The sequence below is a fragment of the Lineus longissimus genome, chromosome 17 (assembly GCF_910592395.1).
Source record: "Lineus longissimus chromosome 17, tnLinLong1.2, whole genome shotgun sequence".
NCBI lineage: Eukaryota > Metazoa > Nemertea > Pilidiophora > Heteronemertea > Lineidae > Lineus > Lineus longissimus.
The window spans coordinates 8,190,755-8,205,959 of NC_088324.1; the positions used below are offsets into that span (position 1 = coordinate 8,190,755).

General features: G+C 41.1%; 1 protein-coding gene across 2 annotated transcripts; it reads right to left on the minus strand.

Moving 5' to 3' along the window:
- Nucleotides 1–8,465: 8,465 nt before the first annotated feature.
- LOC135501478 (uncharacterized) lies at nt 8,466–12,210 on the minus strand. 2 transcript variants are annotated; one of them, XM_064793611.1, is made up of 6 exons: nt 12,007–12,210; nt 11,354–11,566; nt 10,998–11,078; nt 10,418–10,612; nt 9,931–10,043; nt 8,466–9,616 (listed from the first exon to the last, which is right to left on the minus strand). In XM_064793611.1, exons 1-6 carry the CDS (start codon nt 12,170–12,172, stop codon nt 9,440–9,442), a joined length of 945 nt encoding a protein of 314 aa, XP_064649681.1. In that variant the 5' UTR covers nt 12,173–12,210; the 3' UTR covers nt 8,466–9,439. The 2 variants fall into 2 exon arrangements, with proteins under 2 accessions (XP_064649681.1, XP_064649682.1); XM_064793612.1 differs by having other exon boundaries at nt 8,467–9,616; nt 12,097–12,210.
- Nucleotides 12,211–15,205: the final 2,995 nt, after the last annotated feature.

The following is a 15,205-nucleotide window of genomic DNA, read 5'->3' on the forward strand; positions in this document are numbered from 1 at the left end:
CAAAGGTTACAGTGTATCGAGTCAGCCCCTTGTGAGAATCTTTATCTCCAAGACTTAACCTCCTCGCCTCCATAAGAGTCCCCTTCTTGTTACTCAGTTGACACATGGAGAGTTTAGGAAGAATCCTACCAAGAGGTGAGGGTAACTTAACCTCCTTCCCCCCCATAAGAGTCCCCTTCTTGTTACTCAGTTGAAACATGTGGATAGTTTATGAAGAATCCTACCTAGAGGTGAGGGTAACTTAACCTCCTCCCCCTCCATAAGAGTCCCCTTCTTGTTACTCAGTTGACACATGTGTAGAGTTTATGATGAATCCTACTTAGAGGTGAGGGTAACTTAACCTCCTCCCCCTCCATAAGAGTCCCCTTCTTGTTACTCGGTTGACATCTGTGGAGAGTTTATGAAGAATCCTACTTAGAGGTGAGGGTAACTTAACCTCCTCCCCCTCCATAAGAGTCCCCTTCTTGTTACTCAGTTGACACATGTGGAGAGTTTATCCTTCCCAGAGGTGAGGGCAACTTAGCCTCTTCCTCCTCCATAAGAGTCCCCTTCTTGTTACTCAGTTGACACCTGTGGAGAGTTTATGAAGAATCCAACCTAGAGGGTAACTTCCCCCATGATCCTACCAGCGTCATCGTGATTTTGTCTGCAACATTTTATTTGTCCCCTTCCACTCCCACAGAAGCATTGATCAGCCAAAATTCCTTTTCACTCTTTCCAGGTCGTTTTAGTCTCGATGACTGCTTGTGCCTGTGGATCATCTCCTTGTTGTTGTTGGTCCACAGCTACCATACTGGCACGATTTCGATTGATTTTGTGAGGTCCATTAGCAAAATTTTCAAAAATTCTTTTATCTTATATTTTCAGGTGGAACCGCATACACACCACGCGTCAACGAAGACAACCGCCATCTCAAAGGAGGAAAACCGTGATGGAATCTTCGCTCACAGCTGAACAACATTTGATCAGTTCTTCAGGCAAGACCTACTCTTTGTAAAACTGCAAGCCAAACACTGGTTACACTTGTCAACGGTTCTGCCACAAATGATTACAAAATATTTTACAAGTTAATACGACGCGACAGGCATTTAAGCGTTGCTTTTATACAAGACAAGATTTTATTCGAACAGAAAAAGTTGTTAAGCATAAATATACATGCCAGAGCAGAAAAAAGACAAGTGCAACTAGATACTAGTGAGGTTTCGCATCTCTAAGATATAAATCTACGTTTGCGTTTTGAATTTTTTAAATCGTAGCGAATTTTAGCTCTTCTGGTTAAAAGGAACCGATTTCACAATGTTGCGAAGGGCGCGCAAAAGCCTCAGTGCAGAAAATTGCCAAACATGTATGTGCGTCACACAGGCGTTTTGGAAACGTAAACGTGATTGCGAAACCTCCCTAATTTCCAATACATGATACCTGACAAGAACCAGGAGAGGGTTAAACTTATATTGAGGTTTATTGGGGGGGGGGGGATGAAATTATTGGAAAAATGTTTCATTCGTCATACTTTTACTGATACCTGTTCATGAAGCTTTTTTCCTCAATTGCTGTAAGAAAAAAAACCTTTAAAACGGCATAGTTTCTTGGCTTCTGGTATCTTTCCCAATTATACCTGTTTTGCTGTTAAAAGTTTTAAAGCTTTTCGCTTTTAAAAAAGTGAAAAAAAGTGCAAGAGGCTAACACACGGGATTCGAACCCAAGACCTCTGGGTGGTAAGCCACACGCTCTAACCACTACTCCACCAAGCCACACTCTCAGGAAGGTTGCAAAAGAGCGAGTCACTAAAGTTTAGGCCAGACGGCTCATTGAAGATTTATGGTGGTGTATTGGTTGAATAGGCAGGTTACGAGATCCTTTGTCAAATAAGGTGTGTCCATTTCTTCTGCAACAACACACAATTTGTAGATTTAATTGAATGAAACGTAGGCCTATTACACAGCAATACATTGTACAGAATTAGATTTAGATGGATTGAACTGATTCAAACTATGTAAGAAATACTTTAATCTCACTTCTATAAGACCATCTTATCGAAAGTTATTATCAATTTTTCAGTACCGGATACCGGGTGTTCGGTATTGCTGATTCATGGGGAGGGGCGGGGCGGGGTCTACTGTAGACCACATTAGAAAAACTAAAGCTTAAAAATGCCTTTCTACCATTTTGATTGGGAGATTGTCGTGAAATATATGAAAAATGGTCTTATGTATGTGATTTTACAGCGTTTCGCCTCACTATGTATCTGTGAAACGTAAAAATTTATGTATATGTTATACGATTGCCTAGAAAGAGTAGTAATAAAATGTTATGTTTGTAATTTCGTCTTCTATTTGGTTCCTTCACTTTGACGTGTTGCCTTCACTTCGATCTATGAAGATAGCAAAGGCAATCAATAAAGCTGAAGTAGTCAAATCGAGGGTCTTATGCAGGAAAGTACACTTTACCGAATTTTGAGAAATTGAGGTTTACAGTTGAACATTACTGTAAAAACTCAATATTGCCCAATTTGCCACCAGATAAACTCTCCCTGTCCCCACCCCGTCATAAGAATGTTTTCGGTAAAAGTGCACTTGTATCTTTCTGCATGAAAGTTGGTGACACACGTACGCGTCAAAATGTCCAGAGTGCAGAAGCACGCCGTTTTACGCTCTAGTCTGTCATCGGCTTAAAGGCTTACCTCCACATAAGCATTTCACGCGGTAAATATTCCACAGAGTCCTTAATTCTCCGTTGGCAACGCTCAACGTGAAATGACAAAGACTGTGTGTGATATATGGAACGTGAAACGCTTATGTGGTGATGGACCTTACAGGTTTGTCACAAGTACTGCAAAACTGAAATCTACCACTTGTCAAAATACACAAAATGCTGCAAAAAGCTCGACATCGAGTGAAACCATAGAAATGGTATCATATCGAATTTATCAATAACAAGAGTGTTTTGGACGACATGTCTTAGATCCTCCAAGATTTCAGTATCTCAAGTTTTGTTGTACTTCTGGCACACCTCAAGACCCTCGATATATGGCTTGTTATTCGTTGCAAAATTCAATAGTTATTACCATTCAGTGTTTATTTTCATGTTCAATAATTAATACTTTTGTTTTCAAGGCTTTTATTATTTGCGATACAAAGATTGTGGTAATGTTATCACATATCTTTGGTAGACTTGCTGTACAACTCATGATATTTTGCCATGTGTATAGTGTGAGATATTTATATGCGATGCAGAATTATCTATGTTGACGTTACCTCCGTTGAATTGTTGGCAAAGGGTGAAAAAGGTCTTTGAAACTGCTTTGATAGGTTGTTTCAAAGTTCCTTTTTTATCCCTTCAGCGATTCAACGGTTGTAACATCACACATAAACACTTCTGTCTAACATATAAAATATTCTCTGCACTGTACTTGGGCATAATAACATGAATTGCACAAGTCTTCCAAAGTATGTGAAAACATCACTCGTAATCTTCAATTGAATCGCACATAATAGAAACTTTGAATTCAAATGTATCAATTGAACATGAAATAAACATTGAATGCAATAACTATCGAACTTTGCAATGAATAACAAGTCATAATGACTTCTTCAGCCTTCTAAAGGACAAGGACAACCTCGGATCAACGGATTTTTTCCAAAAAAAGGGGGACCCTCAGAATATAGGCTATCTCCAAAAACGTCAAAAAAAAACTCGAGCGTGACCTCGCTCCGTAACTTTGCAGAGGAAAAAAGTTACGAGGGGAGGTCACGCACGATTTTTTTTTCGAGTTTTGTGGACTTAGCGTATTTTTCAAGAATTTTTAAAGGAAAAAATGATGACACAGCGATTTTGTACTTAGCGTATTTTTGAGAAAAAAATCACAGAAAAAAGAATGACACAGCGATTTTGTACTTAGAGTATTTTTGAGGATTTCGCAGGCAGAATGGAAACTATGCCAAGGAAACAAATTGATTTTGGACTTAGAAAACTTTTCAGGTTTCTGTTTTCAAAACAATTGAGGATGCCACGGAAGAAGTTTCATACTGAAACACTGGAGGAGGAAAATCTTTTCAATTCAATTAAAAAGATCAAGAAAAACATATCAGAAAGTTGAGGACTGATCGTGCGCTCCCATCGTAACTTTGCGGACAATAAAAAGAAGCTTGTATGAGAATTGATAACTTTTATTAATTAGTTCAAAAGATCATACAGATGAAATGAAGTTACAGATAAATCGAAAGAAGAAATCGAGTAAAGAAATCGAGTGAAGACGAGCTGTGAGATTATCCTGCAAAGATATAAAGAGAGACAATAGTCAGTGTTAATTTCAAAATTTCTTGTAATATCAACTGACCGCTGGCAAATGTACGCCTAAAGTACGGCGACAAATATCATCATATCTAACTAGTCAAAAAGAGTGAGACACGGGGAGAGTTTTCTGCTACTATCAAATTCGAATTCGTGGCTCAAGTTGAGTACATAACAACTTGGTGGGTTGAAGGGTACAACATATGTAAACAAACAAAGATCCCCATCATTTACGACATCGATAGCAATGAAGTGACTGGAAACCAAGTCATTGACTACAAGATCCCAAGGTGTCTGGCCGACAGATGTATGGGGGCTAACTCAATATAAATACCTTGATGGTTTCCAACTGGACAATCATGATTGGAATGGCAGCTTTTAAATCAAATTGTCACCAAAAGCATTCAAAATATCATGAACATTGGAAGACAACTTCCAAGTAAATTGCTTGTCTGTTACTTTTATGCCATGGTAAACATACGTTGCCTGTGGAAAGGGCCATTCAAAATGGCCGAAATTTATTTCGCAAATCATTTAATATTTCAAAGAACTCATCACCCGACTGTAAACCCTCGACAAGATGTCCCCTCAACAATCGTTGGTTTACGAAAATACTGTTCGGCCATTTTGTTTTGCCCCTTTCACAGGCAACTGGAGTTCACCATTAAATAAAGGTTATTTTTAACTCAAATAATCATTAAAATCATTAAAAATATCATGAACAATAGAAAAGATTGGACGACATGGACAGTTTCAAATAAAGTGCTTAATAAATAACTTTGTCTATTGTTGCTTTGGTCACGGTAAACTCAAGTTGCCTGTGAAAAAGGGATTTACAAAATGGCCGAAAGTATGACCTTGATGGTAGCCAACTACGAGTTTGAAGGGGGGGGGGGGGGGTCAACATTCATAATTTGAATATCTGTACTGAAAGCAGTACTGAAAGTTTAGACCAACTTATACTTACGATTATTTTCTTAGCTGGAATGAGACACAGCTGAGTCTCCGTCTACACTCCGTAGGCAGTACATATATACTGTATACATGAAAAGGATGACGAAATGGACAGCTCCGGGAGGTTATCTGTGTCGGGCATCAAGACGTGAAGCCTGCAAATAAAGGGAGAGAAACATGGATGAGAAGTTTTCAACGGGCCGTGTTTGATATATGACGGAAAGGAAGTAGATGTATAGTCTTGCAAGGGTAGGGCCCGAGCCGGCCAAGGGATAGCAACTACAGTGCTGTGTTCCAAATATTGAGTCTCGAAGGGGCTTGCATTTCTGGTCAAGTGGCCAACTGTACAGGGCGAACAAAAATCGCAGATATCTCGGCAATTACAGCCATTTTCGACGAACAACATGCACATTAATATGGCTTGAATACTTACCATCGATTCCATGATGTTTTTTTCTGTTGAACTATGAATTTTCGTCGAGTAAATTGGGTTTTTTCGTGAACGACTTCACAGACACGTTTTCAAGATGGCAGAGAAGGCCACGTGGAGCTTGCCTCTTCGGCGGGTTTTGACGAAGTCGTAATCATATTATGCAATATAGGCGGTACCTCTAAAGCGAAAGAAAAGATTACGAGAAATAGGCCTGCACTGACAATGATCCGCCAGACCTTCTTTGTGGACAAGCTTTATGAAACTATTTGTCCCATTCATTCCATCCTCCAGCTGTTTCCCTTTTCATGGTTCTTAAACGAATGTTAAATGATTTGCGAAACCGACACAAGTCGGTGTAATGTTTCTCAAATTCCTATTTAACAGTGTTCCCTTGCAATGGACGGACGGGCATAGCACGTGACTTGAGACGGGGGGGGGGGGGGATAGAGACAGAGTGTGGCACGGCAGCGTTTGATGCGCTTTTACACTTTGGGCGCAGTGGTCTGCTTCGTCCTTCTCCTCCTGTGTCAGTCAAAAAGATAAAGCGGCCCGCCTTGGGAGTCTAATGCAATGATAACTGCACGTATGCCTCGGCGGCGTGGTAAACTCCTGAGGCAATCCATTCATCACCCTGATCATGCCTTACTTCATCGGGAAGGACAAAGCTGATCCACTGCTTCCGGAGTGGTGAGCGCAGAAACAAGGTCGCAGGCGCGCGGAGACCCACGTTTAATGCGTTTATTCAAAAAACTTCACACCAAGTGTCAAAACCTCCATCTTCTCCTGCTCCAACATCTCAACACTTCAATATCACACGCAGACAGTAACAACGACATCTAGAACCGATTCCTCATTCTGCATGTCACAACCACTCTCTAGCCTACCTCGTATTGCATGTCACAACCACAGTCTCCCCGAGCTCATGCATCTCCACACTCGAATGTCACAACCAGACAATACAGACACGTTTATGGACCTAGTCCTCATTTTGCATGTCACCATCTCTCTCTAGCCTACTCCCCTTGTATGTTTCTCTTGCATGTCACAACCTCTGTCTTCCGAAGCTTCTCTGATATCACAACCAGACAATACAGACGTTTATGGACCTAGTCCTCATTTTGCATGTCACCATCTCTCTCTGGCTTACTCCCCTTGGATGTTTCTTCTTGCATGTCACAACCTCTGTCTTCCCGAGCTTCTCTGATAACCTAGTCCTCATTTTGCATGTCACCACCTCTCTCTAGCCTACTCCCCTTGGATGTTTTTTCATGCATGTCACAACCTCTGTCTTCCCGGGCTTCTCTGATATCACAATCAGACAATACAGACACGTTTATGGACCTAGTCCTCATTTTGCATGTCACCACCTCTCTCTAGCCTACTCCCCTCGGATGTTTCTTCTTGCATGTCACAACCTCTGTCTTCCCGAGCTTCTCTGATAACACAATCAGACAATATAGACACGTTTATGGACCTAGTCCTCATTTTACATGTCACCACCTCTCTCTGGCCTACTCCCCTTGGCTGTTTCTTCTTGCATGTCACAACCTGTCTTCCGAAGCTTCTCTGATATCACAACCAGACAATACAGACACGTTTATGGACCTAGTCCTCATTTTGCATGTCACCATCTCTCTCTGGCCTACTCCCCTTGGCTGTTTCTCTTGCATGTCACAACCTCTGTCTTCCCGAGCTTCTCAGATATCACAACCAGACAATACAGACACGTTTATGGACCTAGTCCTCATTTTGCATGTCACCATCTCTCTCTGGCCTACTCCCCTTGTATGTTTCTTCTTGCATGTCACAACCTCTGTCTTCCCGAACTTCTCTGATATCACAATCAGACAATACAGACACGTTTATGGACCTATTCCTCATTTTGCATGTCACCATCTCTCTCTGGCCTACTCCCCTTGGCTGTTTCTCTTGCATGTCACAACCTCTGTCTTCCGAAGCTTCTCTGATATCACAACCAGTCAATACAGACACGTTTATGGACCTAGTCCTCATTTTGCATGTGACCACCTCTCTCTAGCCTACTCCCCTTGGATGTTTTTTCATGCATGTCACAACCTCTGTCTTCCCGGGCTTCTCAGATATCACAATCAGACAATACAGACACGTTTATGGACCTAGTCCTCATTTTGCATGTGACCACCTCTCTCTAGCCTACTCCCCTCGAATGTTTCTTCTTGCATGTCACAACCTCTGTCTTCCCGAGCTTCTCTGATAACACAGTCAGACAATACAGACGCATTTATGGACCTAGTCCTCATTTTGCATGTGACCATCTCTCTCTAGCCTACTCCCCTTGGCTGTTTCTTCTTGCTTGTCACAACCTCTGTCTTCCCGAGCTTCTCTGATAACACAGTCAGACGAGTTTAGATTGAAAGAGTTCCTGTATATATATAGTACAGTTCCTACATGCATATGAACATCTTCATGAACACTTTGTGCACACCTTCGATTGTGCAGAAGCCCCTCTCCATTGGACTTCCTTCGGACTGACATAATGCTGTCCTCACTTGAGAGATGTCCTTATATTAGAAATCAAATCCAATGGAATTGAATAATTTGGGAGAAAATGCTGTGTTCCAAATAGAGTGGGCTTCCCTAATACAGAGGCTTCCGCTGAGGCAGGTGTGACTGCCTCGGAAGTGCCCTCTGCCCCTTAACACATGCATTGGAGTCCGTCCTTGCAGTTCGTCCTGAATAGAATAAATACAAGTCAACGTTTACAAGCACAAAGCAATTTAATTCATTCGCCAAGAGTCCATCTCTTCTATACAGCACACTTATTTCACATGTTATACATGTCATGATAGGCAGCAGTGAAATATCTTATGCCTCACTGGAAACATTTCATAAGAAATTGTGTAAAATTCTTAAAGTACATATGGCACATACTGGTAATATAAACTAGCAAAAGCATTAGCAAAAGCACATCTTATGTGTATTGGTTGCATCTAGCATAAGGCACAAGGCTAAGAAAAAAACCATGCATATATCAGACAGTTCTCTCCATGATATACAATGGGTTATATGAATAAAGACCAGCAAATGCTTTTACTTCAATACCGTACAGAAAGGTCTAGTGTAAATGTACATGGAGATTAAGATAAAAGCATTTACTAGTTCGTGTATCCGCTATACACATCAGCAACAGACTTGGAACTTGGGAGCCTGGTCCCTTATAAATGAGGATGTGGTCCATAGGAGTCTGATTGTGAAGCCTTTCGTTTCAATTTCAAAAACTGTGTTTTTCTCTTCTGTTTTTCTGACACACATGCTCTTCCCTCTGTGTCTGTTATACAAACAATCAAATTCATATGGCCTTACGATAAAATGATCTCAAGACAAACTGATAACGTATACCATAGTTGATATCAGACTTAGCAAAACTTAACTTTCTTTTAAGATTAAACAAAATTAAAATTAATTAAAATTAAACAGATCGAAACAATAACAAACGAATGGTTTTCACACAATCTTTTTCAAAATGCACCAAAACATACTCGTGACACACTTGGTCAAAACAAACTTGTCGTCAACAATTTCATTTCAAATACAGAATCAACGGGAACATGATTACTTAAACAACCAATGTCTAAATTTTGATTTTTAAGAAACACTTTGGGTCAAAACCAACAACTTCAAAAGATAGCTTCAGGTAATACATGATAATTTTTTTTCAATTCATAACACTTGTATTTGAGTAAGCCATGCCCTTGTTCCAGTGTCATGTATGTAACTGTAAGTTTAATTGCCCTTTTTCTTTTTCTTTTCTATTTCCAGTTTACGCCTCTTTGGACCACTTGGCAGGCCAACCATATCCAGAACCAAGTTTGGCACGACCTGCTCATCGTCTTCAAAGCGTCTGCCACCAGTAAAGAACGAATATGAATCGATGGACTCGAGATCAAGCAGTTCCAGAACCTGAAGAAGAAACAAATTATGTTACAGGTTGCTCCAAGATGTTGAGAAATGTTGCATACTGCTCTCATTCTGACCAGAACTGCTCCAGAAAAAGGCCTGGGGCTGCAGCATAGGATATTTTGACATGGCTTGGGTGTCTTTGCTCAAATGACAAGATTACTGATGCAGAATAGCCAAGGGAGAGTCTGTTGAAGTACGTCATTGAATGACGCGCCGTGTCTGGTGTGAAGCTTGCATGGGGAACATATCATGCAAAAAGTCATCATTTTGGGGAGCGGTCGTGGTGAGAGTGGGGGTCTTCGGCTAACACGTACCAAATTTGCTTTCACCACATGCCGCAGATCTTTTCCAGTTGCCTCAGGGGCACATGAGAAGGAGACAGCTTTCCCGGAAGAACGGAAGGTAACAGTCTGATCGTTGGGTTGTGCTGAAAAGAGAAGGGATACTATAGAGTGGTTTCATGTGACGTCATCACCTGCCATGCTGGAGGGACAGACAAATGAAAGCAAGCTGAAAATTTGCCAAATGACCATGACAGCATTTGATTTAGTTAAGTCAGGCACAAAAAATCATTGTTCTGCCCTCCAACATGGCTGACCATGAAAACACTATACTATACATGTACTTTATTATTATTAAATTAACAGAACCAAGGTTTTGTCTTCAAATCTTGCAACAATCGAACTCCAGGTAAACTGGGAAGCTTAAGGTCTCAAGCGATGCGTGTCGGTGTCTGGTTTTTAAACTCATGATGTCCGGGTTAAATTCAGCTTATTTTCAGAGAATCAAAGGAAAACGAACCTTCAGTTGAACTTGGAGCACAAAAGTCTTTGCCACGGTCATCCTCCTCGGAGTAATGATCAGCAACTATAAGTGGAACGGCTTCATCAATTGGCCAAGGTCTTTTCCTTCCCGCCAATGGTGGTTTGGGATCATCAATTATTTCATCAAATCCGTCATCAAATTCAAAGCCTGGTATGAGGACATCGTGGACTCCTGCAAAAGGAAACACAATACATGATGTATTCGCCCAACTACATGTGTGCTTGCTATTAATAGCTACATGTACATGTACATGAACACTGAATCACGAAAGCTATTCTATTAAACAACTAGTACAATAAATGTATTTAATTCAGACAGCGCAGTAAACAAATCTGCATACTTGTCTCTGAGAAATACAGTATAGTGGAACCTCCCTTAGAGGATACCTCACTATTAAGGACACTAGTTTTAGTCCCAAATTGGTTGTTTCTATCCTATTTGACCTCTCTATTAAGGACAGCACTTGTCAGTCCCAAGGGTGTCCTTAATAGAGAGGTTCTATTATTGTACTTTTGTCATATCCAAATGGAGTAAAAATATGCTTTCTACACTATACCTTGCTCACTTGGTGATTTTCCTGCAGGAGATACAGAGAGAGAATCTGCTCGCTCAAGATTTCGAGCATTTTTTTCAAGCACTGCAACGTAAATAAGAAACAGGAGAATAACCCTCAAAAATAAAGATTTATTAAGGTCAGAAGAAAGGGCATCAAGGCAAAGAGGGGGGGGGGGGGCATCAGAGCAATTGCCTTTGATACCTCCGATAACTTCGATCCATGAAGAGGGCGGTTCCAGGATTTGTAACGCAATGTATGTGTCCATTATTGTAGACTTCTGAGCGAGTGTCCTGAATATAAATACTATAAATTATAATCAGCCTAGCAAATGATTGTAGAAATATTGTTTTACATACCAAGAGGTGGCTTAAAATCTACGGAGTTTTTGTCGTCTTCGAAAAAGCAGTGGAGATGGACCGCCACGTCAATCATCCCAGGGCCAGAGGTCACCTCATCTGATCCGGCATCTTTTTGATTTTTCTGTAGTGCCCCATCTTCTGCGCCAGACCACATTGGGTCGTGACCCATGAATAGAGTATCATTCAAAAATTTCCTGTCATATGAAGTACCTGAAAGGAAATATTGGATCATTGGGAAACCTCTCCTTAGCTATCCTTGAACATGTTAGATAAATACGTATTTTGTTGTCTAAATGGACACTGAGCTAAAACCATCAATATTGATCAAGTTGATGGAATGGTGGCTGGTGGGTTCGGGGCAAATTTGATTATCAAGTTGAGGGGAAGTTCTGTTGCCTGGTGGGTTCAGGGCAAATTTGATCATCGAGTTGAGGGAAAGTTCTGGTGCCTGATGGGATCAAGGCAAATTTTGTTGATTACACCGATACTATGACTAGACTGGCAATGATGTTAGCATCGTACTGTCAGGGTGACATAAATTTGGGCCTCGGATGCACTCGTTCCACCAATTTTGTCACTAACACTTGTACAATGTGAATATCATTCAGCTAACAGCAGACTGAAGTAGTTAACTTTAGTAGCCAACTTGCCTCCAGAAGAAAAGCTTTCATCGAAAAATTCATTAAGAATTTTAAGGGTTTCAACTTCGGTGGTATTGCTAAGAGGCTGGGAGTTCACACCCTCTTTTTCCCCTTGAGTGTCTGTGATTGTATCTTCAACTTCTTGCAATAGCGGGATCTCGCTTCCACCAAACATATCTGGAAAGGAAAATTGAAAAAGGTAAATGTCACCGTCAGAATTCCTCAGTTTTTCATCAAACTCCTGCCACCAACCACAGGCCACTGAATCAAGTGTCAGTGAGGGGTCAAATCATTGTAAAAAGGGTTCACGTAGAAGAGGGAGCAAGAAATCCAACGGGACCTCTGCGGATTCCTTCTCCTTCCTCTCCCTTAATAGCCCCTCATGGACATTTTACAATCGTTTAACCCCTTAATTACTGACCCTTGATTGAATGATTCATCAACCCCTGGTCGCTGGAGTACAAAGTCAGGAGAGGTTGTCAAGGGTCATCGACCTAGTTTTGATTGAATGGATGACGAACAAGAGGCAATCACACTTTATAGAGCAAACCAGTGACTTCTACAGCCTGAATGAGACTCTTCTTCTTGAATATTCTTCCGATAAAGTACAGAAACCTCTCGCGAGTATCGTCGGGATAGGCCCTTTTCCAGATACGCTGGTACCACCTAGGTACCGACCCTAGGTGGTACCGGTGTATCTGGCAAAGCTGCACTTGGAATCAGGAATCACAATAACTAAGTACGGGGGGGGGGGGGGGGCGGTAGCAGAGGTCACCAAAAAACATGAATTTGACCACGATTTTGGCGGAAAAATTATAAAAAGGCCTAGTAGTGTCATTATGGCGGTCCCAATACTTTACATTTGTAGGCCTACGTGAATAATACATTATACATACATTGTATGCGCATATTCTACAGGGTGGCCCAGAATTATTTTCCCTTCCACAATAGAATTCTATTGTGTATCCATTGGGTGAGGTCACAACCTGTCAACCAGTTTTACACCTGGTGTTGGGTGTTAGTGTTTGTATCACACCTAATCTGTACCCCTTAACACCGAGTGTTAGTTCACACCAAGGACTGAAGTGTTCCGTGTTGGTGTTAGGTGTCAGGTGTTTGGTGTATGAGGGAAAACAATTCTGGGCCACCCTGTAGTGTAGTACGCTCCGAAACTGACTCAGACTGTCAGTGTCAGTCGATACCGAACAAGGCTACCGATCGACAAATCCAACTCATGAAACTTGTGTGTCATCTTGAACACCTTGATTACCATAATACACCAGTAATTTAGCACTTGCTCACCTTTAATATGGCTTTATTTGGTAATAAAACAAGCAGCGTGACAGCAAAGGTTAGGTTATATTCTCCGCCTTCGGTGATTCCCCGTTTAGGACAGGGTCTATTCTACAGACCAAAAACTTTACAGGGAATACAGACCTTGTTTTTTGGCTCTCACTTTTTTATTAGTGGAGATTTTCATAAAATCTAAAGTGATATTAGACTGGAAACGGTTTCCGCATATGCTCAGAACATTTTTTTTGAAAAAAATTAAATTTTAGTACCTTGATTTTGAAGAAATAAAAGACGGTAATTCTCAGAATTCTAAAAATGAAAAAACAGACCAACTTGAACTTGGGCAAATTAAGATATTTCAAAACATTTTTTAAATAAAAGATTATTGTGAAGTTTATTATTAAAGCTTTCGATATTAAAATTACAAGTTTTCATGAAAATCTCCACTAATAAAAAAGTGAAACCCAAAAAACAAGGTCTGTAAAGTCTTTGGTCTTTAGAATAGACACTGCCCGCGTTTAGTTCATTCTCCAAAGCCTACTATCATTGGGTCGGAAGATGCTTGAGTATGATCGCTGATTTGGAGAATGCTTTGGAAGTAGTGCTCTCTAACGGCAAAAAGTAGAACTGACAGACTGACAGATAAGTCCAAAGATTTCAGTTCCACTTTCTGCCGCGAGACAGCACTACTATCGCTTCAGCTGCAAATTTCACGCGTGGGTGCAGCAGGAATGATTGATTTAATTACATTTGGAAGATAATTTGTATTAAACAATTGATAAAAAACGTCAATGTCTTGTTTTAGCTGTCACAACAGCTCCAGGACACCTTGACATCAGCTTGGGGTACCACTTTCCCTGTTCGCCGGGCTTTATCCTTGTACCCTTAAGTGATAGGTGCAGTAACTGATCTTCAAACATTTAAGTTTGCAACACAATCACTCATACAACTGTATTTACGGTCAATCCTTAGTCCCCTCCTTTCATAGATATGCGCACAACGCCGGTAAGAACGATGCAAAAATTACACTCCGGACGCAGTGGACCGGCAGAGATATGGCGCTTGAAATCGGTCTTGACATCTTGACCCGCAATGTTTTGAGATCGCTAAATCACTCACCTTTGTGGTGCTCGATAGTGGTGACGCAAACGCATGAGAGTCAGGATGCGGCCTTTAGTAAGGCCCAGTATAACTAGATGAGTAGGCCCTACCTTACTTAGGCATGGCTACACCCTATATCCTGAGGAAACTCCGGACGCAGTGGACCGGGCTCGTTCCTCACCCAAAGGAGACCAAATTAGGTTGACGCAATGGACTGACCAGGGAGTCTACCACACACGGCCTGGTGCAGAAGCGAACATTAACCCATGATTTCCTCAGGATCTCGTTCAACGGATACTTTCTGGAAGGGCGCAGTTTCACTTAACACACTGTTTTCACCAAACTGTAAAACTTCCGGTTGGAATGATAGTGAATGGAAATTGTTCATCTGAAAGCTCATTGTTGCATTTAAAAATGATTACCCGCGAGCAAAAAGTGGGAATGAATGAAATTGACAATGGGTGAATGATCTGGAGGAAATGTACTGCATAACATTGTGTATTTGTTCCGTAATCCTACAATTTCAAAAACATTTCTGAAAACATACTTATTACATCAGATAAATATAGCTGCATGTAGTAAAGCCCCGGGTATCTATGACGCAAGAGCTTCGCGTTGTCATCTGACAATCAACAAAGGTATCTTCTGATGGTTTTACATCAAAGGCGGGAAAAAGTAATTACGTAGCTCGTTCCGTCACGTGGCAGGCGAATTGACCAATGAGATGCAAGTAGCAATTTAACAGCTTCAGCGTTCCTGGGTCTCCCCATGTAGCATGCGCGTCATTGCTAGCCGAATCAATAGCTAGCGCTAG